At 38.9% G+C, this 26,503-nt stretch overlaps 4 protein-coding genes across 14 annotated transcripts in view; 2 read left to right on the top strand and 2 right to left on the bottom strand.

The window, feature by feature from the left end:
- The window catches only part of itsn1 (intersectin 1 (SH3 domain protein)), a 53,408-nt gene extending 49,401 nt beyond the window's left edge, over positions 1–4,007 (bottom strand). For 8 of the 9 annotated variants that reach the window (XM_026931744.3, XM_034300003.2, XM_053230183.1 and 5 more), the window contains exon 1: positions 3,868–4,007. The gene's annotated coding sequence lies outside the window, so the exon portion shown is untranslated. The remainder of the gene's footprint in view (positions 1–3,867) is intronic. The other variant, XM_034300002.2, reaches the window with a different exon arrangement.
- On the top strand, positions 3,984–12,406 carry cryzl1 (crystallin, zeta (quinone reductase)-like 1). 2 transcript variants are annotated; one of them, XM_053230184.1, is made up of 14 exons: positions 3,984–4,118; positions 4,635–4,706; positions 6,398–6,475; positions 6,576–6,648; positions 6,744–6,788; positions 6,881–6,949; positions 7,061–7,194; positions 9,373–9,484; positions 9,640–9,660; positions 9,834–9,932; positions 10,198–10,310; positions 10,444–10,549; positions 11,721–11,766; positions 12,140–12,406. In XM_053230184.1, the coding sequence occupies exons 2-14, from the start codon at positions 4,644–4,646 to the stop codon at positions 12,237–12,239; spliced, it is 1,059 nt and encodes a 352-aa protein (XP_053086159.1). In that variant the 5' UTR covers positions 3,984–4,118; positions 4,635–4,643; the 3' UTR covers positions 12,240–12,406. The 2 variants fall into 2 exon arrangements, with proteins under 2 accessions (XP_053086159.1, XP_026787553.3); XM_026931752.3 differs by lacking the exon at positions 9,640–9,660.
- On the bottom strand, positions 11,033–21,661 carry setd4 (SET domain containing 4). 2 transcript variants are annotated; one of them, XR_008301074.1, is made up of 11 exons: positions 21,389–21,661; positions 19,646–19,741; positions 19,510–19,547; positions 18,709–18,797; positions 18,006–18,435; positions 16,313–16,487; positions 16,150–16,231; positions 15,898–15,978; positions 15,662–15,785; positions 15,430–15,521; positions 13,471–13,605 (listed from the first exon to the last, which is right to left on the bottom strand). XR_008301074.1 is itself a non-coding variant. In XM_026931750.3 (10 exons), exons 1-10 carry the CDS (start codon positions 21,453–21,455, stop codon positions 13,465–13,467), a joined length of 1,323 nt encoding a protein of 440 aa, XP_026787551.3. In that variant the 5' UTR covers positions 21,456–21,661; the 3' UTR covers positions 11,033–13,464. The 2 variants fall into 2 exon arrangements, 1 of the variants encoding a protein (XP_026787551.3); XM_026931750.3 differs by lacking the exon at positions 15,430–15,521 and having other exon boundaries at positions 11,033–13,605.
- On the top strand, positions 21,642–25,104 carry cbr1 (carbonyl reductase 1). The gene is made up of 4 exons (XM_026931753.3): positions 21,642–21,780; positions 21,957–22,247; positions 23,308–23,415; positions 24,188–25,104. The coding sequence occupies exons 2-4, from the start codon at positions 21,962–21,964 to the stop codon at positions 24,622–24,624; spliced, it is 831 nt and encodes a 276-aa protein (XP_026787554.1). The 5' UTR covers positions 21,642–21,780; positions 21,957–21,961; the 3' UTR covers positions 24,625–25,104.
- Positions 25,105–26,503: the final 1,399 nt, after the last annotated feature.

Raw genomic sequence — 26,503 nt, 5'->3', positions numbered from 1 at the left:
AACAATTTTTTTTTTTAATAATGCAACAGTACTGTTTCGCTGGCAGTTTGTTAGCAAACCTATATACTGCGATATACACTGTGTATCATAGAAACGACTTCCGGTATTGTGATGTGATATTTTTTATCTTATTGCCCATCCCTAAACTCAGTGGTCTACAAAGCAAACATTTTGTGCTGCACTGCTAAGGCATGGCATATTACAGCCATATTTGATGTTTTCTTTTCTTTAGCATTTCTGTTCAGTCGTTTGTGACATTAATGAATAAGAACAAAATGTTTCTAAACACAGTGCTCTTGCCGCGAACTTCACCTTGATGCGCAGGACACAACTCAGTTGTGGTTGTTAGCGCGCTGAACTATTTTCAGACTGCACAGCCTCCATGATAATAATATTACAGTAATACATTAGTAGCTAAATGGCAGCGGGTGGTGACCGCAGTGAAACTTGATGTCCTACTTCAAAACAGCTTTAACCAGCTGAATAGGAGTAGTTTGAGCATAGAACTGGAAATGTGAAGAATCTGACTGCCACCATCACTTACCACTGTATCTTACAACACACAGAGATGAATGCAAGGTCAAAAACGTGGGTCATTTATCTGCAGTAACTACTAGGTCCTTCACAGTGAAATTTTGGATAACGATTAACTGTCACATATAGCAGTGTTTAACTGTTTTCTGTTCAAATTCATGACATAGACACGACAAATAAAAATGAACCCCGATATACAGAACACCTTTTACTGAAAGACAAAAATAGATTGTTGGAAAATATAAAGTTACAACTGCACAGTGCTACACAACAAATCACACTTACAAACAGTACTGAGATTCAAGGTTTTAACAGATTATGATTGCCATGTTTACTGACTGTTTATTTACACAGGAAAATATGAAGGAGGCTAATGATTGATGGCGATCACTTCAATCATGATCATGAATAAGAACAGAGATGTGGTAACCTAATAACAATGACAGGTCTATTAACTACTGTATTTATTTATTTAAGAAAGCCCTAGCAGGCTATAAAATAGATAATAATAGTAAATAGGGATAGGATACGGAGTATCATTATTGTGAATGACACTGGCTGGATTTTTACGAGATCAGATTTGCTTCCCAGTCTAATCCGCTGACGTGCTTTATCCGGTGAACATGTGTGCCGGTGAATCACATGACACATACCATGTACATGAACGTAGGACACAATCTGTCTTAAAGCACGTTGCTGCCTGAGAGTCAGTTCATGTCACTGTTCGGTATCAACCAATATTCAAAGGTCTGATACTGGTGTTGTATTAAAAAAAAAAAATGGAATTGACATGTCAGCGATACTGTGGCACAGCATGATGTGTTGCCACCTCACAGTTCCAGGGTACCAGGTTTGATCCCAAACTCAAGTTACTTGGGTTTCCTCTGGGTTCTCTGCTTTCCTCCCACCCCCTAAAAACGTGCATAACCTGCCCCTCGGTGTGAATGTGTGTGAACGTGTGTGTTCGTGGTTTCTTGTCCAGGGGAAAGGCTCCTCCTCCATCACGACCCTGACTAGGATAAAGCATTACACATAACTTATATGTATATAAGTTATAGTGTTTTTAATTAGGCTGTTTCTATTTCGGCTTAATTAAGTGATATTTTTTACATTAGTTGTTGTATCGTGAAATCAAACTGTCAAACTGTAACACCTCTATGATCAGATGGAGGCTTGTTACAGTGTCTCGGTGAGTCATGGTGCATGATCAGACACCTACCACACTGGTGAGTTTTTCAAAATGCCGACTAAAATGCATTTTCTGTTATTACCATCCACCTGTAAATTTTTTACCGATCAAGTTCCTTACTCTGCTGGTTCATTCCTTTTGTGTCCAGTTTCATCTCACAAAAAATTTCACAACCCCCTTTCCCTTTCGATTTAAATTCACCAAATTTTGTTGTAAGCACAAATAATGACAATAAAGATTCCTCATCTAAAAACTTCTTATCGTATCATACTACAGTGATCTCTGTTTCTTGGCACAGGGGATGTGAATGCACAGAAAACCCTTTGGCTTTGTTTAATCTGCTACTGATGTAAACACGTTACGTTGCTACCTCTGCTACCACGCAGACCACGTTCTTAATTTTATCAGAAACCCACGGCATCGCACTAGACTAAAACTAAACCAAACCACCTATTTTTTCGGTGAAGTGGTGCAGCACACTGCCGTTCTAGTTGGATTTTTTTGGCATGATAAATAGCGACAGCGTAAGCGATTATATGGAAAAGTCGTTCTCAAAAATATCTTCTGAAGAAAGAAGAACAATTACAGGATTTGAGCTTGTTTCTTGTTATATATACACAAAGACACTTTTGGTAATAAAGTTTTCCTGTCACTGGCTTATGTGTTTCTAAATGGTTGATTAATACCGTGAAACTGTGATATGTTTAGTGTAGGCTATCACACTGTGTAGTTTTCAACCCTAATTCAATGAAACGTCTCCATGGTGATTTCCAAAAATCCCACACATCAGTGTTTTGCATGCATTAGTATGCACCGAGACGCCCAACCTTTGCATGAGACAGAATGTAAACTAGACTTTAAAGGTGCTTTAGCCTTTAAGATTAGCCTTTCGCCCCCAAAGATTAGATATCTAACGTTTAGGTGCGTTCGACATTTATTTTTTTATTTTATTAATTTATTTATTATTTTAAAGTGATTGAGCCCATTCCCACCCATATTCTCAATGCTCCATCCCCAGGATCTACAGTATCTATGAAATAGTGTGTATAAAATGACTGACAGGAGGCCCAGCCAAACACAAACAAGCATTCCGGCCCGGAAGTCAGTTTTCCAAACGGGTTTTCTCAGCGACTTAGTACACTTTAATTAATACCAGGATTTAATCCCTTGTTTGTGTAGGGTTTTATAAATCACGTTTTACATATCCTCCAGATAATTTGTACAAGTAAGGAACAAAACAATTCACCTAGTGCACCTTTAACCATGAAAACTCCCTGACGCACAAGCAGACAGATTTATGAACAGATTCTGATCATAACTACATTAAGCACAAACTAACTTTCATTCAGCAGCACACAGTACAGGGCAGAGCACAGCACAACTAGTCCCACAGACTCTCCCAATCAGCTACATGCTTTCCTGGCACTGTCACCAGTCCCTAATTATTCATAGCATGCTCTTCACTGGGTCAGCATGGGCGTAGATTAGATTAATGTAGTAAGAAGTGCTCCTCACTGGTGTGTTAGCCGCTAGGTACAGAGTTAGCAGAATCCCAGCTAAGGTCATGCAATGCTCAGCTAACGCTACACATAGCTAGCCTTCAACAACACAGCAAACAACACGCCTCAGGAACATTTCCCAAACCTACATGCTAAAGATGATCATCTAAATCTGATGAGGATGCAAAAAAAATAACATGCAGCTCCTAGCTAGCGTTAGCAGCTTTGCTCAGTTAACACACTCAAATAAATAAAAGAAAGGATGCATCTATGTTTATTTGATCATCACGACAACAACACGACACAATCATCCAACAAGACCGTTTTACGGTGTATTTGTCTCAACTTGGGTTAAATTGCTGATTTAAAAAAAAGGTTAGCTATGATGAGCTCAAATCTCTCACGTCCAAATCCTCTCCCCTAGCGCACTAAACAGTACGCAGAGGCAGTCCAGAGCTGTAGCCGCTAGTGCGCACTGCTTAGTGTGTAAGTATGCAGATGTAGCCGTAGCCTTAGCCATGTTACGCAGCGCGAGCGCCACTACGGAGATTTTCTCCTCACAACGACGGTAGCTAAGGCGCTTGTCAAGAAAAAAAAGAAAAGAAAATAAACGATACACGGCCCGAGAGTGAACATTTCTCTTACCTCATCGTTCATTTTCCATCTTATATCAGCTGTTCGTGGTGGAAATGAACCAAAAAATGCGCCGAGTCAAAAGAAACCCTTTTAATTGATGAAATATTTCTCTCTTTTTTTTCTACTCCCCGCTCTCTGCCCTGCAGCCGCCGGATGGCTTCACTACGCAATGTTGGAATTTCTCAAGTATCGCGAGATAGCGCGAGACCACGACGTCATTATCACCCAGGAAGGGAAATAGGGGTCTTGCAAAAAACAAGGTACTGTTGTATTTGTAAAGCTGTTATGCTTGTGTTATTTAGTAAATAAGTAAATATGCCAATGCTGGATGTTTGTTACACTGATTTGACATAGTCACTTGTGCTTTTTGTCACGTTAGCCAGCCGTTTCGGCGGTTTAACGGTGCATCAATACGGAGGCTGTATCCCAAATTGATGATTTTGGTATCTATAGTGCACTATACAGGCTATAGAATCGTTATTTTATACTTGTATAAGGATATAAAGGCACTGTGGATTCATTCAGGACTGTGAGAGTTCAGCCTAGGAGCTTGTCTTATTTGGTATATTTGGGTTTCCAAATCCAGTCCTGGATTTGGAAATCCCATGCAGAATCCCAGACCAGTATTTCACCACTAATCTAACTCAATGCCTCCATTTATCAGCTGGATCAAGTGTGTTAGAGCAGGAAATGGGCAGATCATGTGGTCAGCAGGATTCACTGGATTAATTGGATTAACTGTTGTTTCTCACTGAACCTTTTCAAACTTTTGCTAGAAATCCAAGATGAAAGGGCTGTACTGCAAGCTGGATGAAGCCAAGGAGCTGAAGTTTAATATACAGGAGACTGTGAGTATTGACAGCGCTGTGCACTGTAGCTAGGGCCCGTCCACGATATCGTGGACGATATACCGGTACAGTTCCTCCCCATGATAAGAATTTGTCATCCTGCGATATTAACGATATAGTTGATGACGTGTTTACGCTCCGCAATGTGGGCATCTCACACGTATAATGAGAACAAGCACGGCGGAAGGTGGAGTTCCAGCCCTAGACGAGGAAGAAGAATCAATCCCTGAAGAAAGAGCTTCATCTGTAATATGGAAGTGGTTTGGATACAGAAGATCAGATGTGAATCAGATGGCTCTTAAGACTGTACGCTGATGTGACCTGTGGCCAAAAAATAGTGTTGAATGTTACTATTTTCATATCGTCATTTATATCATTACCACAAAAAAATACCATGAAATATATTGTGATATAGTTTTAAGTCCATATCGCCCATCCCTAATTGCAGCACAGGTAGTTTCACATTAGAACAAGCCTCTTTACAGGTAACCCTACTGTATAGGTTACTTTGTAGGTATACTCCGTGTGTGTGTTCACGGTGTGTGTGTGTGTTCACTACTGTGTTTGCACTTGGATGGGTTAAATGCAGAGCACAAATTCCGAGTATGGGTCACCATACTTGGCCACACGTCACTTCACTTCAATTCACTTAACTCATTTGACCTCTTTCAGTGGAAAAGAATAATCAGAAACAAAACTGAATGTTATTTATCCCTTTATATTGTGCTTCACTTCCATCACTGTGTAGGAACCGTGCCACACTGAAATGCAATCTCTGTCCAATCACAGACCTAAGCAGTGCTTAGGAGTGTGGTCATGAGCAGGGCCTGACTGAGTCTTGGAGCTTGAGCTTTACTTTCCAGGAGGTGTTACTTTCCATATAAAGGCTCATTATTTGAACGTGTATTCATCACGCTTTTCAAATTGCCTACTAAACATGATAAAAGTGTTAATGTGATTACTGTGATTAACACTTTGATTCAAAGTATGATTCAAAATACTCACAACTCACAGTAGGACCTAGTAGTTATATTACTTTGACTTATATTCAGCAAGCACTAGAGTCAGCTTTTATCAATGAAACTGTTTGCATAATGCGATTAGCTGCAAATATACATTGCGGGGGGAATAAACACACATATCTTACATTTACAACACAAAAAAGATGGCTATACAGATAGCCTACACTCTGTAAGAGAAACTGGAGAACATCAACACAACAGCACCATCAACACAACACCTCAATTATGGCATGATGCTCTCCTGAAACACAGAATGAATTTCAAATGCTTCCTGCACACTGAAATACAATGCATTGGAGTGAATTAATGTTTACTCCTGACACAACTTCAGCATTTAATTTTTAAAAAGCAATACCTTTCCACTGACAAAATCAAGTGATATAAAAGCAATGCAGTGAACGTTTTGCTTTTCAGTGTAGTAGGTGTTCTGCATATATTAATGATTACTGGGCTGACAAGCTGTTCTTAGAGACGGAGACACATACAGTCAGCATATCAACATATACACACACACACACACACACACACATACATACATATATATATATATATATATATATATATATATATATATATATATATATATACACACCTATATGGTAGTATTATTACTTGTATTATTATTGGTTATTAAAATATTCTCACTGTCACTGTTGTCGTTATTAACAGAGTATAGCTGCAACTATTGGTGATCATCAAGTCAAAGTTCAAGTCAAAGGCTGTTCGCTTAGTCCTGTGGACACTAAGGTGAGTGTTCACTCGGTCAGTCTTCTGTGGCATGACTCTTTCCCCCAGATTTCAGTGTGTAGAGATCACACCTACACAAACAAATCTGTCTGTTTTTCAGCTGTGTGAGGATTTAAAGCTGCAGAGGGAACATGTCCCAGTTGGTCGAGAGATAGCCGGAGTCGTGCTCCAAGGTTACATTTCTAATCTTGCCTTCACATTTTGTTGAATCATGTATACCCATTTCTTGTCATTTCAGTGTAACAGTTTTATCTTCTCAACTATGCAGTTGGGCCCAAAGTGACCTTCTTCCATCCTGACGATGAAGTTGTAGGTAGGAACTGTAGGATTGGCCAATGTATGACTGAGAACTGTGTAATGAGCATGACATTTTTTTCATAATCTATTTTTAAATAATTTTTTCAGGAATTCTTCCCTTGGATGCTGAAATGTCTGGCCTTTGCGATGTCGTCCATGTGGATGAATATAATTTAGGTCATTTCAGTGACAGACCATAACTAATGACATTAATATGAGCAGTATTTAGCTGCACCACGCTGTTAGTATGGATGACTTACAATAGTGTGTGGGTGTGTGTTTGGACAGTTCAGAAACCTGAGAAGGTTAGCTGGTTTGAAGCTGCTGGAGCAATTAAGGATGGTCTCAGGGCCTACACAGCGCTACACACTCTGGCCCGCATGGCTGTGGGACAAACACTGCTTGTACTGGATGGGGCGAGTGTAAGTTAATGCCTATTGTTTATTAACTAGATTTCCTGCAGGAAATACACCTTGCTTGCAATGAACTAAAAATGATGACAGAAGAAAAGAAGGAAACAAAGGAAGAAATGGAAGAAAGGTAAAAGAATAAAAGGTAAAAGAAGGAAAAAGAAAGAAAGGGAGTATCAGAGATCATTAGAAACACAAGGAAGATAGAAAAGAAGAGGAAAAGCACAAAGAAAGATACAAAAAGAAATAGTGTGAGATAAGCAGAGAGAATAACAGAAAAATGGGAAAAGAGAGTAAGAAAGAAGACAAACAAAGAAGAGGAAAAAGAGTAAAGGGGCCCTACAGTGTGCACCTGCACTGTGTGTGTGTGTGTGTGGGTGTGTGTGGGTGTGTTTAATGCAGAGCTGCTCTCCATGAAGCTCATTGTGATATTTCCAGCAGTCATTTACAATTCAAACTGACAGACATAACGTCAGTGTTTTTATTGAGACAATCTCAAACTTTAAAGCTACTGGTAACGTTTACTCAAATGTAAAAAAATTGATGTGATACTAAAGATCTGTAATTTAAGCATTTACCAAGAACACACCAGGTAGTAATACACAGATCCTTTGGAACTACAATCTAATTATAGTTAAAAGCTACAAAAAGCTTTTTAACCCTTTAATGTCATGAGCTTGCAAAGCTCAGCAAGATCAGATTAACTTTGTCATATTTTCCACATTTTTATAACATTGTTAGATTTTATCAGACAGACAAAAATAATACTGATACTATAGGCTTGTCTTTCCAATGAGGAAAATTAAACAGGTTAATTAGACTGGTTGCTTGGGCACAAGGAGGTTGAGTTGGCAGGAGGGAAGTTTCAGTGGCTGTGGTAAAAACAGCCTGGAGAAAATGGCAGAATAAGAAATTCAGTAAAAAACTGTGGAAAAAAACAATGCTTCAATGCTGTATTCACTAAAGAAGCTAATAGATGGAAGGAGCATATTCGTAAATTTGGGGCTTTAAAACCATCTGGATCATGCTGAATGATTTTTGAAGTGTTTTTTAAATGATTTTTTTTAAGGAGAATAATAATAAGTATGAAGAATAACATTATAATGCCTGCCGTGTAAGCGCTGTAATAACTGAGCTACTCTAACAGTTACTGGTGTTATTATAGCTAGTGGTGTTATTATATTATTTTCAGAATGGTAAGGATTTGATTTCAGTAGATGTTTGTGCTGTTTACCTGAATGAAACTTGACCCTCATCTGAGAAATGAGAAAATGGATAAAATGTTAAGTCTTGGAAAAATGTTAGCTTTGGCAGGTTGACCCGAACTTTTTTTTCTGCCTCTCTCACTGTGGCTCTTACTGTAGCTCTAACTCCTCTGCAGCACAGTGTATCCCTGTACTCCAGTACAACGTTCATATCATTCTGTAGAATACTGTAAACAATAGTTATTTTATTTCAGTTTCCTCAGACCCTACATGTACATTTTCACTTCTTCATCTTTGGCTGCTTTCACAATTGCTTCTTTATGTTTAATCATTTACTCTATTATTCTATTTTTAATATTACTTTAATATCTATTTTCTTGAATATTGTTAATAATCTGTGTACCTGTCTGATCTGTTAAGCATGTTTAACATGTCATACATGTGTGCACACACCACGACTAATTCTTCTTTTGTGTAACCTGCTTGGAGAAGTAAAGAGATTCTGATACTGACTAAGCCACTGGAGTTGCATATTTTACTGCATATTCACCTCAGCTGACATCCCATATATCTTATGTAAAATGGCTGTCTAGATCATATCACACATCAGAACCAGTCTACCTGTATTTATTATTTATCTTTATCTTACTGGGAGAATCTCATTGACATCAAAGGTAACACAAAGTCTAAAAGGCTGCTGTAGCTCAAGTTCTGACCAGATTTTGGATTTTTATGGTTTTAAGTGTCAAATTATTGCTTTCATACAATTCTTGAAATATCCTACTTGTTTCATTGGTGTATATTTGGTGAGGTTTTGAATTTAAACTTACCATCTTACTCTATAAGATGATTAAAGCTGTATACAGAACTAATAAGATTTCAGTATAAATTGTGATCAGATGATAGTTAGATAGCTAAGGAAAGTTTTCATTCAATCAACCCATTTACTCACCCATTCATCTCTGCATATGTTTTATGTATTTAGCCTTTTGGAGTGCTGGCCATCCAGCTAGCCCATTACCACGGGGTGAAAGTCCTCGCTACTGCCATATCTCCTGACGACCAGAAGTTTCTGGAACAGCTTCGACCAAGTGTTGGTAAGAAGGTGAAACATAATTCTGTTATGATTCTTTCAAAGATAGTCCTTCATTGGCTATCCTTTCTTTATCGCTGTGTTCTTTAGCTCTACTTTTTCCCTATCTTCTGATCTCTCTCCTCGCTTTCACTCTGTGATTCCTGGCACTTGCACAAGGTGTGCTAGAATCGCTCATAGGTGAGTGTTTAATGATCTGAGTGCCTGATTTCGTGAGCTTATTAATCTTAGGAGATGGGGAAGTGTCAACGATAAAACTGTTAGGTTATGGAAATAATGTTTTAATAGGTTTGTAATAGGTTTTAAATAGGTTTTAAATTTTCGCTCATTAAATTGCATTTTTGTGAATAAAGCCAGGGTGATTGGAGTCTGGGACACAAAAGTGGACCTAGTGGACTCATGCCTGGAAGAGACTGGAGGACTTGGGGTGGACATAGTCATTGATGCAGGAGGTAAGGTTCAGAAGTCATTCATTTTGGCCAGAATGTCATGTTTTCAAAAGATGTATATTGTTTAATCACACTTTTAGATAAAGTCTAGTCCTTAAGGACTTGAAGTACATATGTTCCCTTGTCAATAAACCTGATCACTTGGTTTGTGTGTTTGGAAATGGACTTAAACCAGATTTGTCCATTATCAAGGATTTCTCTGAGTTGTTTAGCATTTAACAATGAACAGGCTGCTCTCAGACATTTGTGTGGTTTCCTCTCCAACCAGTGAGACTTTACGAAGAGGAACCTGAGGTCAAAAAACATCTCCCACACAAGCACGACGTCATCTCTCTTCTTGCAGTTGGAGGTCATTGGGTCACTACAGAAGACAACTTGCAGGTGAATAATTAACCACACTACTCTGACATTACTCTGAAGCAATATCAATGTCAGCTTATATAAGACCCAACACAAACTGAGACAAACACCTCCGTTTGTCAATAACATTTCTATCGCTGTTTGTTCTCTTCAGCTGGATCCTCCAGACAGTCGCATTCTCTTCTTGAAGGCCGCCTCCATCTCCTTTCTAAATGAAGAAGTGTGGGAAGCGTCCAGGGCCAGACAGGGCCGATATCTCCGTATCCTTATGAAACCACTCTGGCCACTGTGCAGTTCAACCCTGTTATTCAATTTGCACTGGCCAAGATGCTCAAATCACCACTATAAAAGCACTGATCTGATTGTCGCCTTCTTATCGCTAGTTTTTTTACCTCTAAAACGTTTTACTCGGTCTCTTATCGGATCCATAATCTTTTCCTCTTATAAATATAGTTTTCTTTCATATATAAATAAAGTTACAAATTGTGTATATATTCTTATCGATTTATTTACGTAAATGTGTCCTAGGGCTTTCTCTTAATTTTGTCTATAGATTTTTTCAAATTTGGTGTTTATTATAGGATGGCAATAAGGACAAAATGTAAAATCAGGATACCTCAAGACAATACACAAGATCCAATACTTACACACTAAAAATTTTTTACAAACACTTATTTTAAATGATATGTAACAAATAAAACACGGTGGGGCCTAATGTTATAGAAAAATAGTCAACAACCACATAGTGTGATGTTCAGAGTTACTGTTACCACTCTGAAGTTTATTATTTTCCTATAACAGTGCATCCTAAAGCAATTTAGTCCTCTTAAACAACAGCAATTTACCATTGATTACAATTTTTTTTACTCATTAATGAACGAAATGTCATTCTTTTTACTGGTTATAGTATATTTAATGTTGTGGAACATCCGTAAGACAATTTAGCTCCTGTTATCACTTACTTTATAGCTGCTGTAAACATATCTCTTCACAATATCAGCAGTTATACATTCTTCTTTGTTAAATAACACACTTTTTAAATCTGTTTAATAATAGTTTTAGCTTAGTTTAGAAATTCTGCACGCACCAGAAGCAGCATAAAGAATTGCACGATCTGTATGGATTTATTTGTGTGCAAATAATTCCCATCCTCAAACGAGTCCTCAATCCATCCTGCATACAGACTCCATTTTTTTTTTGGGCCAAGTGTAAAAAAAAAAAAAAACCCTATGGGGAACACCCATAAGTTTGAAAGGAAACTTTGCAGTTAGTGTGCTGGTAAGGCATCTTAGAGCTTACACTAGGCATATGGCTGAATTGTGTTTGAGCCCGGAGGAAGTTTTTGTTCTGTCCTTAGGCTGCTAGGCTACTGTTGTGTCCATGTGACAGCCTGCTGAAACTGGGTTATATGCCTTCAGTGTTTTCTCTCAGATATAATGAAGGACGTGGTGGAGAAGCTATCAACAGGGATTTTCAGGTAAGATTAAAATCAATAAGGAATGGGAATATAAGCCTGAGAGGTGTTAATAAATTAATTACATGGCAGTACATCTTCTTGAGAGTATTGTGCGTATTACCATAGTCCTAACACTGAGTGACTTCAGCAGTAAGTTGCAGATTAGAGCTAAAAATGTCATTTTTGTAGCCGTGAATGATGAAATATTTATGTAGACATTCCATAAAAATATCATGATAACATTTCTTTTAATGTAGCACTACTGGTTTGCTACCATTAAACCTAAAGTTTTTTGTATTGTGTATTGTAAAAGTCTCTTAATATATTTTTGGCATTTCACACACCATTAAATGGTACATATTAAAATTTGTGTGATGATTTAAATCTTTTATAGGCCACTGTTGGAAAACCCTGTGCCGTTGTACGAAGCCACAGTTTCTATGGAGATGGTACAGAGACGACAAGTCAGAAAGCGGGTTGTGGTGAAGCTTTAAATACCCCAGAACTACAAAGTCCAGCATTCCATGATAAAATGACTGTAAAGTACAAACTAAATACAAATGTGTATTGTGTATGTTTCCCCTGATAGATAGCAAAAGATTGTGACTTAAAAGAATTCTATACAGATGTTCTGATATTAAATCTTTTGTAATTATCATTATTAGGGCTGCCTGTCTGATTTGTTTGCATTAGAAATGCACTCTGAACCTAGTAAAAGGAAAATAGAGGATACTGATTCACTTTTTTGTAAGGCACATTGTAAAATTGTACATTAAACAGATCAAAATGGTTGCACAACATACTAAAAGAATGTGTTTCTCCTGCTTTGTGTAATCATGCTAACCAACATCCATAATGCTATAGGCCTGCTTTTCCTGACCTGTACATTTTATTTGTAGCACCATTGACCTTGTTAGAGAAGATGCTGGGAAGAAGGTACTCTACACCAATCTAGGACCAGTTTTATCCAAAACATGCCCTAGTTTATTGTTAAAATCTGGGGCTTATCAAATCATGCGTAACTACTACAAAATTTGAATTTATGTATTGGGTTAAAGAAGTGTTTTTTCCAAATACCAAACATGGTATGCATAATCTTTTGCTCAAAACATCCCAAAAAAAAAAAAAAAAAAAGTAAGGGTTAAATTCTTAACTATTCACTCACACTAATAGGCTGCATGAATATACAACCTGGGCTAGAAAGAAGTGAGCCCCAGTGTATGTGATTTTCTTACAACCATTGCTCGTGCTGTAGTGCTTGGTTACACAAAAGTACAAAACAGTCCACTTTAAGATATTTGTTAATAAATAATCTGATGTGGATGCCAAAAATGAAACCTTATATTGATATTATATTTAGACTTTGAAAGACACAGGGGTGGTTTAGCCCTGCTAGCGCACTGATCCCAGCCAACCCTGTTCTTCATGTCCATTCCAGAAGTTTCCAAACTGACATTTTCCTGTTTAGACCAAGTCTGTTCCACATTTGTATGAAGATGAAGGATGAAAATCCAGCAGCACACAAAAAATGGCCTATTTTTAAGACAGAAACACCAAACTCCAAAGCTCCCACAGTGACTGGCTATTCTTCACACCAGGAAATGTCAAAGTTCCCTTTGCTCTGACTTGGCTCAGTTCTCTGCATCTTGGCAGGAACACAAGCAGTGACAATATCCTCTGGCTCCTTTAATTTTCCATGTTCCAAATCCTGTTCGGTTGTCATGGCGATGACTGAGGCAGAAGGTTTCGGAGAACTTGTTTGGAGCATTCTAAAATCTCTCGTTCCTCTCGTCTCAGACTCTCGACCAAGCAGAGCTGCTCCAGCCGAGCCCCGTCAGCACCTTCTTTGAGCTGAGCTATCTGAAAATACAAGCAAGCTAAAGATTACACAACTATAAATCCAAGTATTTTGTATGAACGATGGGTCCAGTAGCACTTTGATTTGTTCACTTTTTAGTAGTGTTCATTTTTAAGTACTGACAAAATGCTCAATAACAAAGGTTTTTAAGAATTTGAAAAATTTCAACCCAAGTGACAAAAACAAGGACAATATTAAGGATGTTCTTAACACACTGAAATCCTCTGGAAAGTCAAATCCCATGTGGCAGTAAAGCAAAAGTATTTCTATTTGAAGTGTAAACTATTTGATCTGGTACAGAGGTCAATTTTCAGGTCAAAACTACATGATTTATTTATGCGGGTTGAGAAACAAAATGGCACAAATGTTGCTTTCGACACCATAAACACAGCACCAACAGAACAGACGGGGCAGATTGTTTGGGTGCGATCTGGACTTTACAGTCATAACATTTATTTCTCAAAATCAGTGCTTTGTAAAGCATAAATGCAACAAATCAACAAACAGACAAACTTTTATTCATTTTCTGTACACACTAGGTGCCATGTTTCTTATGCTGTGGGTTTGACGTGTGCTTCTGTGTTGAATGAAGAGTTTTGGATGCACTGGCTTTATGAAAACCTTAAAGCAGAAGGAAACCTTGTTTTACAGTGTGCAGCGTTGTGGTGATAAATTATATGTTTCCAATGATTTAGTTACACTTTGATAATTGTGCACATTTTCATTGACTAAAATGTTTTAGTCAGAGTAAAATGGACAGAAATAAATGAACATTACTGACTAAAACACTGACTATGGCCAGGGGTGTCAGACCATGGGAAGGTGGATCTGACTAACTGGGGCCCTGAAAAAGCCTGGAAAATAAAGTTGATTTTGGTTTCTAAATTTGATACTCTCTATTATTATAGCAATAGTTGATTTGATATGGGCAGTGGTGGCTAAATGAATAAGGCTCTGGGTTACTGATCGAAAGGTCGGGGGTTCAAGCTCCAGCACTGTCTAGCTGCTGCTCTTGGGCACTTGAGCAAGGCAATTAACCAAATCCCCTCCAGGGGCACAGTATCATGACTGACCCTGCACTCTGACCCCAGCTTCCTAGGATATGCAAAAAAAACCCCAAAAAAACAAAAACAACTGCATTTCTTTGGCTCTGTACTCGTACTCTGCACAATGACAATAAAGTTGAATCCTAATATGATATTTATAACAAAAGGTGATGGCACCTTCCATGGTAAGTTCTGCTTCTGCCTGTAGTTTTCTTTAGTGAACTGCTGAAGTAAACTGCTTTTCAAATGGCCTGTCACTTCTTTACTGTATGGATTACAATAATTAATTAATTCATTATGAGTGAATTAATTGTGGACACTCATATACCAGTATCTTCAACAAGAGATTTGTATATACTCTCGTTTTACCTTGTGATTTCTTGGAAAACAGTAAAAAGAATATTGATGAAGTCCTAGTGATGAGACATATTCAAAATTTGTGTCCAAATAAATGTTTTCTATAATTCTTATGACCCTCCTTGATCTTCCTCCTCAAACAAAAATTCTGCCAGTTCTCGATTGATATGGTGTGGGTGTGGAATATCCTGACCTCTATTGACAAACACACTGTGGTGCAACTCCAGGGTCCTCAGTTCTATCCTGAGCTTGAGTTGCTGTCTGTGTGGAGTTTTGCATGTTCTCCACATCTGCGTGGGCTTCCTGCAGGTTCTCTGGTTTCCTCCCACCTCCCAAAACCATGCCGGAAAATGGATTGGCTACTCTAAATTGCCCCTAAGTGTGAATGTGTGGGTGTGCAATTCAACTGACTGGCATCCCAACCTGGGTGTATTCCCGCCTTGCACCAGTGTTCCCAGGACAGGCTCATGTGGATCCACCACAGTCTAGAAACCATGACCAGGATAAAGCGATTACTGGAGAGGAATGAATGAATGAATAAATCTGTCATCATCTCCCATCCTGATTTACTGTTTCCAAAGGAAATATATCAGTATACAGAATCAAATCACCAACTTCGAGCCACTTCATGGCTGTTTTAATGATGAATACTCACCCTCGCCAGTGCATTGCTACTGTCATCACAGAGATGCTGGCACAGCACTTGGGCCTTGAGGATGCACCACTCCTCTCTGTCCTGGCTCACTGGTGCCCCCAGGAGGATACTTTTCCAAAAAGAGCTGCAGAAAAACGTGTTGATGTGTACATACTTGCATTTTTTGCTTTCAGTAGCCAAAACTGAATATGAAATAGGCAGTATGATGTGAGCAGACCATCTTTAATGCGTCTTACTATTGTTCTGGCTTCAGGGACAGTAGCCTAAGTGCCGTCATCAGCCTCCAGGATGGCCCATCTACACCAAATGTCAGGTTTCTTCACCAGAGAAAGATCAGACACACAATGCATAAGTTTGTCTTCCATAATGAAACAAGTCATGAGTCCTGGAACTTTTCCACCAACTGATTTAAAATAACTTTTAGCATTCAGTATCTGTCTCACTGTTGGGAGATTTAATACTCAGTGTTGTAAAGAAAATAACCAAACCTTAGAAAATCATTGTCCTTCAGAAAGAGAAGTTTCTGCTGTAGTTGTCTGTCTGCTTCGTTGAGACACAACTTCAGAGTACCTATAGAAAACAGTGAAAGATGAAAAATGTCAATCTTTCCCCACATTCTGCCCACTTTGCTAAAAGTCATGGCATCCTCACCTAATTCAATGTACACCACGCTGTGTTGATTACCAGAGGCAACAAAACCGTATTCCAAAAAGAGCCGCTGGTTGTCATGGGGACCATAGCAGATGAAGGCTTGCTGGAATTTTTTACAGCCACGAACACTTCTGATCTCATAGCAACGGGACAGCTCATTGAACCCTGCATGAACCTGAAAAGAAGAGAATAAATAACAGTACTTTTGTACAGCTCATGATGTCCGTCCAAAACATTCTCTTTTCAAAGATTTTCTGATGTGCTTTCTATGGCACACTGAAAAATAAAAAGCAGCCCAATGCAGAGCCAACAGAGCTCGAGTTCTAGTTCAGAGACACAGGAATAAATACAGTAACTAAAGCAAAAGTGACTGCATCATCATAATGGCACACAACAACATGAGGCAAATGCTTTGACTAAGACCATTCCTTTGATTTGGTTAACCAGCTTAGATGAGTCTGTTAAATTTGATGGCAAAAATACGATGAAATGAAAATAACCCAATAAAACCTTATCAGTACACTAAACATTTTGTAAAATTGGCACCATAAAGGTGATCAAAAAACAGAAATTATTTCTGTTCCTTCATGCTGTATTTGTACTAGTACAGTTTTTTTTTCTTCCAGAAATTAAACTTAAACACTTGAGCAGGTTTAGTAAGATATAAAACACTTTGGGACATGCTGTTACAGGAAGTAATCAACAACAGGGTGGTGTGGTTCAGCCCACTGTGACAGGGACTGCAATCTTCTTATATCACAGCAATTTGGTCAATTAATTTTATAGCATTTTATAGCACTGTTTTAGCAGCTCTAAACAGCCATTCTCTCAGTCTCTACTGAATAAGACACAAAGTGGAGCTTCTTACTTAGAAAGTGCAGCATCACTTGCACTGAAGACTTTCCCATGGTGGAAAACCTAAAGGAACAGCTTGAACTGTGACTGTTACAAAGTGCTCACACTGGAGACTCCTTCCATAACTGCTAAATAAACATCTCCACACAAATAGTCACTTATATTAGCAGTTATACTTTGTTTATAAATTTGTTTATTATTGGGCTTAGATTACATGGAATGTCCTCCATACAAGTCCCTGTAAATGAGCTATAACTATAGAAATGATAATGTATTAGAACATGTGTTCATTAACATAAATCTGTATTTTGCCTCGCAGCTGGAACTACTGTCAGAGCTGCTGTTATAGAAAATTACTAAACACCTATTAATCCGTAATGTAGCACAATGTGACTTTTGATGGCACACTTTTGATGGATTTTGTTTTGTGCTCTACACAAGACACTTGAGCCAACCAGGCAACCCCACTCCCTAATACCATTATTTCATGTTGATACCAGTAACTGGAACCATTGGTACTGGACCAGTGATAACTGGAAAAAGCACAATTTGACATTCTGGTTCTCTATGCAGAGGCCCTTTTTATACTACTGGAATAGTGTGAATACTGAAATATATTGAGAGAAATATTTTAGTCATCACTGCCACAGGTAACATTATCTGATGACACTGCAGCATTAAAGTTACAGCCCCAACACAGAGTTCTGGAAAGCCATAGCACTTTTTAGAGTTTAAAGTTTCGAGTTTTCTTTCTCTAACACAGCTGCTTCAAGCCATCACTTCTGAACAAGAGTTTAAATTCTCTTCCAAATAAAGCAAGACAAAGCATTTATTTTACCTGTACTTCAGGACAATGGTTCAGTAAGTCCAGATAAGGTGCCAGTGCAAAGACATCCTTCTCCAGTGAGAGGAAATCGCTCTGGGCATGTTCCATGTACACTGTACGAGTATTAACACTGCACCATGCCCACCGGACTGCATCCTGAGTAAACACTACCTCTACAGGCTGAGTGAAAATGGGCTGAAGGGACAAGAAGAATGGCAGAGAAGAGCAATAAAGCTCCTCAAACTGTTCTTTTTGTGTCACTGCCTTTTTTCGAACATCTAGGGGCAAGAGGTCCATGATGTCATTTGAGAAGTTAACTGGGCATGTATAGGATTTAGGGAGGACTTTAATGTAAGGGCTCCATTCTGCTGTATCTCCATAATATCTCTCAGCAATAAGGAAAGAACAAAGTGCAATGAGAGGAGATACTGGGGGCTTCCACCTGTACAGACACAGGACAGAGAGAAAAAACTAAACAAGACCATTTGTACTGTCATCCCATCCCAATATAGTGATATAAAATGTCATGCTTCTTTCACTATAGTGCAAAAAAAAAACCAAGACATGTTTATACAGAGTCTATGTAGTGTGTAATACACCACTAATCATAATCATTTAATGTATACATTCACACTTTTGTCCAGTTCAGTATTTCTCCTTGATCGGAAAGTTGGTGGAAAAGACCATACAATTAAATTAAGTGAGATATTAGCACCTCTTTATGTATTCCCCCATGTAACTCTTCAGAACTGAGCTTGTAGTCAGCAAACACCTCTCGGGTAAGGAAATCACCAACTCATTGGCCTGTAATCAGAGATATAACCACACACAAAAGGAAATCAAATCAGATTTGCAAATTTTTCACTTTCCACTAAATGTAGTCAATCAGCCAAGATATGTTTTGCACTCGATTTAAAAGGCTAATTTTACTAACAAGTTTACTAACAAAATCTGTTTATAAACAGATTTTGAAAAAGACGTGGGTAATAGCTGATGTGATGAAGCTTTCCTTGAGGAAATGTGTATTTAGCATGTTTTGAAGGAGCCTCCAGTGTCAGCACTTTGTAACAGTCAGAGATTAAGCTGTTATGACATGGGAAAGTCTTTTGCGATTTGCAGTTTCCCGGTAATATGAATGACAAGCTGCTTTTTTTGTCATCTTATTAACTTCAAGAGATTGAGAAAAGAGAGGCTGGTGAGGAATTACTGTTTATAGATGCTATGATGTAAGTGATAACAGGAACTAACTTGTTTCATAGACATTCCACAATGTTAAATGTAACTACAGAGTGCTGAAAAAAAGTATTTGCCCCTCCTGAATTCCTCTATTTTTACATATTTGTCACACTAAGTGATTTCAAATCCTGATACAAAATGTAAGACAAGGGAAACATGAGGAAACACAAAACAATTTTTAAATGATCAATTTGATTTTTGCGAAACTATACCTTTAAAGTATACATTCAGTATTTAAGTCTGTGTGTGTATGTGTTATACAATTCAGACTGTAAACTACCTCAATGGGTTGTGTAGCCATCAGTCCTCTTCCTGTATCTGGACCAAAAAAAAACGCACAACACCAGATTACAATTAACATCAGAACAGTGATTATACACTTCTGCTAGCAGAGGTAAGGTTAGTTTATCTGTTACCTGTAAAGCTGGCTGGAATTAACCATTTCGAACTGAATCCTTTTTGTTTAAGCCATCTTCTCAAGGCCACGAAGGATGCTTCATGAGACAGTGTCACTAAAAGAGGCACAAAAACAAAATGCACAAATCAGTCAGTGAGAGTCACTGTACTGGGGCTAGGCGATGTGGCAGTTCAGTATCCATATTGTAATATCACTTTTCTCAAAGTTGTGAGAATCATCGGTACTTTTATAACACCAACTTTTATAACACCAATGTGGACCAACTCCAAATTTGCTCACAGTAAGAAGCAGCTGTTTAGTTGTTAAACTCTATTTTTCCACCAACTGATTCCTCTTAATGTCCTTGCTATTGGATTTTTGGGAATGTTATTTTTGATAAAATTGCCCAGAAGTAAATGGACACCAATTAGAATTGTGCACACAGTCATGCTAATTGGTGGCTTTCTGCTTCTATTCGTTAGCAACATAAATCATAATAAATATTCATAATCATAATCAACTATTTGTCAAGCTGCTGGCTTGCTCATTTGGGATAAATTCATACATTTATAATTGATATCCTGAATGTATTTATTTCTGTAAAGCTGCTCTGTGACAATGTCCATTGTTAAAAGCACTACAGAAATAACACTGAATTGAAATTTCATATGACACATATGGGGTATCAGGAAAGTGTCTTCAAGTAACATGATATGATATTTTTGCTTTATATCACAGCGCTGTTGAATTCTCGATTCTAATTGGTCAGAAGGTGTTGAATAAGTTCCTATAACAGCAGCTCTCACAGTAGCGCTCACTCCTAATTCCTTATCGTTTCTATGCTAACAAATTACACAGGGACTTGTGTAGCTGCGCCACATAAACAGACTTTAAAATTTGTCTAATCATTGATATAGTGAAGTTGTCTGTGAGGAGATGTTTATTTAGTGTTTTAAGAAGGAGTCTCCAGTGTCCGCACTTTGTAACAGTCAGAAATAAAGCTGTAACTTTAAGTTTTCTGACATGCGCTTTGTGAATTTTTTTTTTTTTGGTAATGTGACAAGCTACATTTTTGTTTTACTAACTTCAAGAGAAAACAAGTAGAACTTGACAGTACGGGTGTTGATGGAGATGTCTCCACCACAAATCTAGTCCTTCTTGTTGATAATTTGTATACCAGAAACACCCTTAAAATATACTTCAAACAGGAAGAAAGCTACTGAAGAAAAACTATTTCAGACATTTGACCTTGCAGTGACCTTGACCCTGTTTGGATAAATTCCATAATCTACTCAGTTCATCCGATGGTTACAATGATAATTCCATATAAACCCTACAAACATTCAACCACTCGTTGTTGAGGTATCTGGACCGATGGAAGGACAACTCAGGAGGCATGAAAAGAGAGGCTGGTGAGTGAAGGATAGTGTATAGCTGCTATAACATAAGTGATAACACAGACATTCCACAAAATCAAATGTACCTATAAAAGGATAAAAAGTATGACGCTCTTTAATCAATAAAAAATGATTGTATTTGCTGTGGTACAAGAGGAATAAAACACTTTGGGACGTGTTGTTATTGGTTATTGGAAAATAAACAACTTAGAGATGATAACTGCACTCCGCATCACATCACCACATCTGTGATTATTTTCCTATAACAGCACACCAAATTATGTACAGATGATCACTACCAAGCTGTTGTTGTCCAGAACTTAAAATCTTAAAAAAACAAGTACATAACTAAACAAACAAGTTACCATTTACAGCCTCTCCTCGTTTTTTCCTTCTTTTCTTCCTTGCTCTTCTTCCACTTCTGCTCTTCATGGAGTCTTGTAGCTTGTTGTTTGGGCTACTTCACTGTTTTCCGGCTCATGTCAGTAATTTTACGCTCTTAGCTAACACTGAGTCTTGATATTATTCATCGGATTGCATAAAGTGACTTCATGTAAGTGAAATTTGAATGCTACACCACTCTCCTCCTGCACGCGTGTTTTGGAGCTGGTGACGTCACTGCGTCCTTTACGTGAACGCGGACTTCCTGTATGACGCAGTGAGCGCTGACGCGGTGCGGGATTCGTGTTCTTCCGGTTCTGCGCGGTGAGCTGCCTGTTGCGAGTGTGTCAGCTTTACGTTAATACGCGTCCTGAAGGTACAGTACTGCGTCTAATTCATTCACGCGCATGCATGTGTTATTACTGCATTATGTATTCATGTGTTCATTAGACTGTTGCATGGCGTTATAACGCTTTAATGAACATGACGCTGGAGCCAGAGGTAGAGGTGAACGTGCTCAGCACTCGGGGTGTTTCTTATCACTGATTGCAGGCACGATGTCAGCGCGGAAAGTTGCGCTCGTGACAGGCTCGAACAAGGGCATCGGGCTGGCGGTGGTGCGCGCGCTGTGTAAGCAGTACGACGGAGACGTGTACCTGACGGCGCGGGACGTGGCGCGCGGGACGGCGGCCGTGGAGGGTCTGAAGGCAGAAGGACTGGCGCCGCTTTTCCGCCAGCTGGACATCACGGACCTGGGCAGCGTGCGCGCGGCGCGTGACTTCTTCAAAGCGGAGTACGGCGGCGTGGACGTGCTGATCAACAACGCGGGGATCGCCTTCAAAAGTAAATAAACTCACGTGCTGAAGTGCACTGAAATGAGCATGCGCACTGGATGCGTGATGACAGTGGAAAAAGCTACAGCAGGGATTCCCAGGGGGTGTGACAGTCTCCTCTTCTGTTTTGTTTTGATTTTATGTTATACTATTTTGTCAAGCACAATCGAGCCACGTTTAAATTAAGAGTCTACATGCTACTTTAGTCTTTTTCACTATCCTGACACACAGAACTAACAGACACTGGGATAAGCTCCAGGCTTCCCGTGACCCTGTGTAGGATAAGTAGTACAGAAAATGGAAGGATTTACCAGCAAGATGGTAAACAATGAGAAGAAATCAAAATGTCCTTCTGTGTGGCTCGGTACACTGCAAAAACAGAGAACTCGCAAAGATATTTCTTTGCGGTGCCATCATTGGGTGAGGTTGGATTCCACATTGTTGAATGCATTAAGCAAGGAATAATTTATAAATGGAATAACACGCTTCAGGCCATGCTGTTATAGGAAAATAATCCATGTTGGGATGGTAACACCCAAACCATATCACACCACGCTGTTGTGAATTATTTTCCCATAACAGCAAGCCCTATCATGTTTTATTCCTTATATTCAAAAATGCATGTGAAAGAAGAGATGAGACACACCCTTTCAAACAGCCTTCCTGACTCATTGAAAAGGTGTGTCAGTATGTGCAAGTTCAGGTTTTCCACTAGACTGGTAAGTCAGTGCAAGGAATATTACTTTGGTTTTTAGTCAGTTATGTTACACATATTTTTTAACAAAATGTTCAAATGTTATAATAGTCCTAAATAAAAAATATAAGCTGGTCAAAGCTTGGGGTTGCAGAAAATTCATAATGTCCATTAGGGGTTGTTTGGCCAAAAAGCTTGGGAAGCCCTGAGTTACACATTTCTCAGTGTTTAGCTAAGTGATCCCAAAGTGTGACAGTATTGTTCATTCACACCCTTGCTTAATGTTATTGCATCTCTCTCTCTCTCTCTCTCTCTCTCTCTCTCTCTCTCTCTCTCTGGCATTCACAAACTCCTTTTCTTCCCTTGCATGTAACAGTGGCTGATAAAACACCGTTTGGAATCCAGGCTGAAGTGACACTCAAGACTAATTTCTTTGCCACCAGAGATTTGTGCAATGAGTTCCTCCCTATCATCAAGCCAGGAGGTGAGTCAGATCCTCCGCCTTGTTTCAACACGCAGTCAAGCAGTTGTATCACTTCTGATTGAAAATGGATGATCAAGGAGCAGTGATGAAATCTCTCGAAGCAACATCTAGAGCACAGGTTCACAGCCTGGTCCTGGAAAACCACTTGTCCTGCACATTTTAGTGTTTTTCCTGCTCTTACACACTCACTTCAACTCTTGAAGGGCCGTTAATTAGCTGATAAGTTGAATGAGGTGGGCTGAGGGCAGATAAAAGGGTATTCCAGGACTGAAGTTGGGAACCCCATGCCAGTTATTTCATAATTTATTTATTGGGCAAAATATCATTCACACCTACAGTTTTAGCCTCAGGAAATCTGTAAATATGCACATTGGAAAAGCCCCAAACCATACACATGCTCACTTCTCTGCCATTGTGACTAAAGACAGCCAACAGCAATGTTCTGTCAGTTTGAGAAATATTACAATTGAGATAAAATATGTGATTAAAATGACGGAGTGTGACCGCTGCTACAACGCTCGTATACAAGCCACCAGTAGGAGGAAGGCGTAGGATGACGAAAAACTCACTTGACAGCTACAGATACACTAGTGGCAATGGCGAAACATAAACGAAACTAAAATATCGAAGTACAAACCCGAATTTAAATGAGACTTTCAGATGTTTCTTAAAAGAGAGCTGCACAAACACTTAACTGCTAATCTACTAGACAAGAACAGAGGTAACACATCCTAACACATCACTCAATCTCTCTGTCACTTTCTCCTCATAGGAAGGGTGGTGAACGTTTCCAGCATAATGGGTTCCATCGCTCTGAGCCGCTGCAGCCCGGACCTCCAGGCTCGTTTCCGCAGCAATGACATCACCGAGGAGGAGCTGGTGGGGCTAATGGAGAGCTTCGTGAAGGATGCTCAGGAGGGTACTCACACACAAAGAGGCTGGCCTGAGACCGCGTATGGCATTTCCAAGACCGGCCTGACCACTCTGACCAGGATCCACGCCTGGAGACTGACGCAGGAGAGGGCTGGAGACGAGATCCTGTGCAATGCCTGCTGTCCAGGCTGGGTCAGGACCGACATGGCAGGGCCAAATGCCACAAAGTCTCCAGACGAGGGCGCCATCACTCCAGTCTATCTGGCTCTGCTGCCACCTGGGTCCAAAGAACCCCATGGACAGTTAGTGTCAGAAAAGAAGGTGCAGCCATGGTGAGCATGTGTGTGTTTGCTTGATAATATTGTTATTATAATATTGGTTATAAAAGTGTGCAATAATGTGCATTATATATTTTGCTATGTCTCTAGTATATCTATATTGCAGCTTGAAGGTGCTTTAGCTGCTGACTATAAATGACACCATATGAGAGGTAGTTTCCTCATTCTCCTGCATTACTGATACTTTATCATTAGAACACTCTCTGGTATCTGTGCTGAATAAAATCAGATAATAAAATCTGTGTCAGTCTGAATAGTTCACACAACCAGACCAGTCAGATAAGATGATTGATGTGATTTATTGATTCAAAGACAAATTAACATACAACAATGTCATGATCATTACATTTGTGCCTTATTCTGCTTATAGTTAATATGTTTAGAATTAAACCATTTATCATTTATCACCATCACTAATGTTAAGGATTTATATTTATGGGCTGTGGACTGTAAGCTAAAATAAAGATTTTCACATTCATGCTTCTTTCATTCTGCAAATATTATCATCAAAAATATATTTCATGTTTTAACACACTCCTATCCATGCCTTCTGACCATAAACTAAATAAAAGACTTTCCTATACAATGGACACTAGAATTATTCTTGATAGATCATTATTCTATTCACCCTTCATGAAAACTACATAACATATCCAGTGAGTGATATTTTAAAGACAAAATAAGAAAAAGAAAAGGGTTTCTTATAGAATGTAAGTGTTAATTCTGCAAAGGTATGGTTGCAAAATTATTGGCACCCCTACAATTAATATTTGCTGAGAACCGTTTATAGTTAACTCCAGAATTAATGGCACCTTTCATGAAAGTGAGCAGAAATGTTTACACTCATTGACCATTTTAATAGGAACACCTATACCCCTACTCATCTAATTGTCCAGTCAGCCAATAATTATCCACTGGCAGCAGTGCAACACTTAAAATCAAGCATCTAGAGGTCAAGCGCTTCAGATAATGTTCATGGTTCCCCAAAACTGCATAGTTTAAGATTGGAAAACATTGACTGGTCTTTTTCCGGTCTTCATCTTCAATCACATTCCTGTTCTTGGCTGACAGGAGTGGAACTCTTCTTCTGTTGTTGATCATCTGCCTAAATGTTTGACAGTTTGTGCATTCTGAGATGCTTTTCTGCTCACCACACTTGTAAAGAGTGGTTATTTGAGTTACCATAGCATTCCTGTGAGGTCGAACCAGTCTGGCCATTCTCCTCTAATCAACATAGTGTTTCCATCTATGCTCATTGGATGTTTTTTGTTTTTCACACCATTCTGTGTCAATTCTAAAGACTCTTGTGTGTAAAAATAGCCAGAGATCAACAGTTTCTGAAATACTCAAACCAGCCCATCTGACACCAACAACTATGCCATGGTCAAAGTCACTGAGATCACGTTTCTCCTTTCTGATGTTTGACGTGAACCTTAACTGAAGCTCTTGACCTGTATCTGCATGATTTTATGCACTGCACTGCTGCCACATGATTGGCTGATTGGATAATTGCATGAATGAGCAGAGGTGAGTAAAGGTGTTCCTATTAAAGTGGTCGTGAGCGCCCCACATGCAATGAATGAATTAAGCTATGTTGAGCTTAATTAAAATACTATACAGTTTTATTTTAACACAGTACTTTTTTCTGACAGAGGTCTTTCAAATAGTGTAGATTTATGCTACAAAGCACTGGTTTCAAAATTATTGGCACCCCTCAATTAGTATTTGGTTAAGTGCCTCCCCTGGGGAGAATAGCCTAGAAACTCCTCCATGCAAAAAAAAAAAAAACTCCTTTATATTCTTTTGATTAAGCATGTGCACTGCCCTTTTCAGTTTAGATCACAGATTTTCACTGGTGATCAATAAGCTGTCGCAGA

This window comes from Pangasianodon hypophthalmus, chromosome 26 (assembly GCF_027358585.1).
Source record: "Pangasianodon hypophthalmus isolate fPanHyp1 chromosome 26, fPanHyp1.pri, whole genome shotgun sequence".
NCBI classification, from domain to species: domain Eukaryota; kingdom Metazoa; phylum Chordata; class Actinopteri; order Siluriformes; family Pangasiidae; genus Pangasianodon; species Pangasianodon hypophthalmus.
Note: the sequence above shows the minus strand (reverse complement) of the source record. Positions and strands in the feature narration are given on the sequence as shown.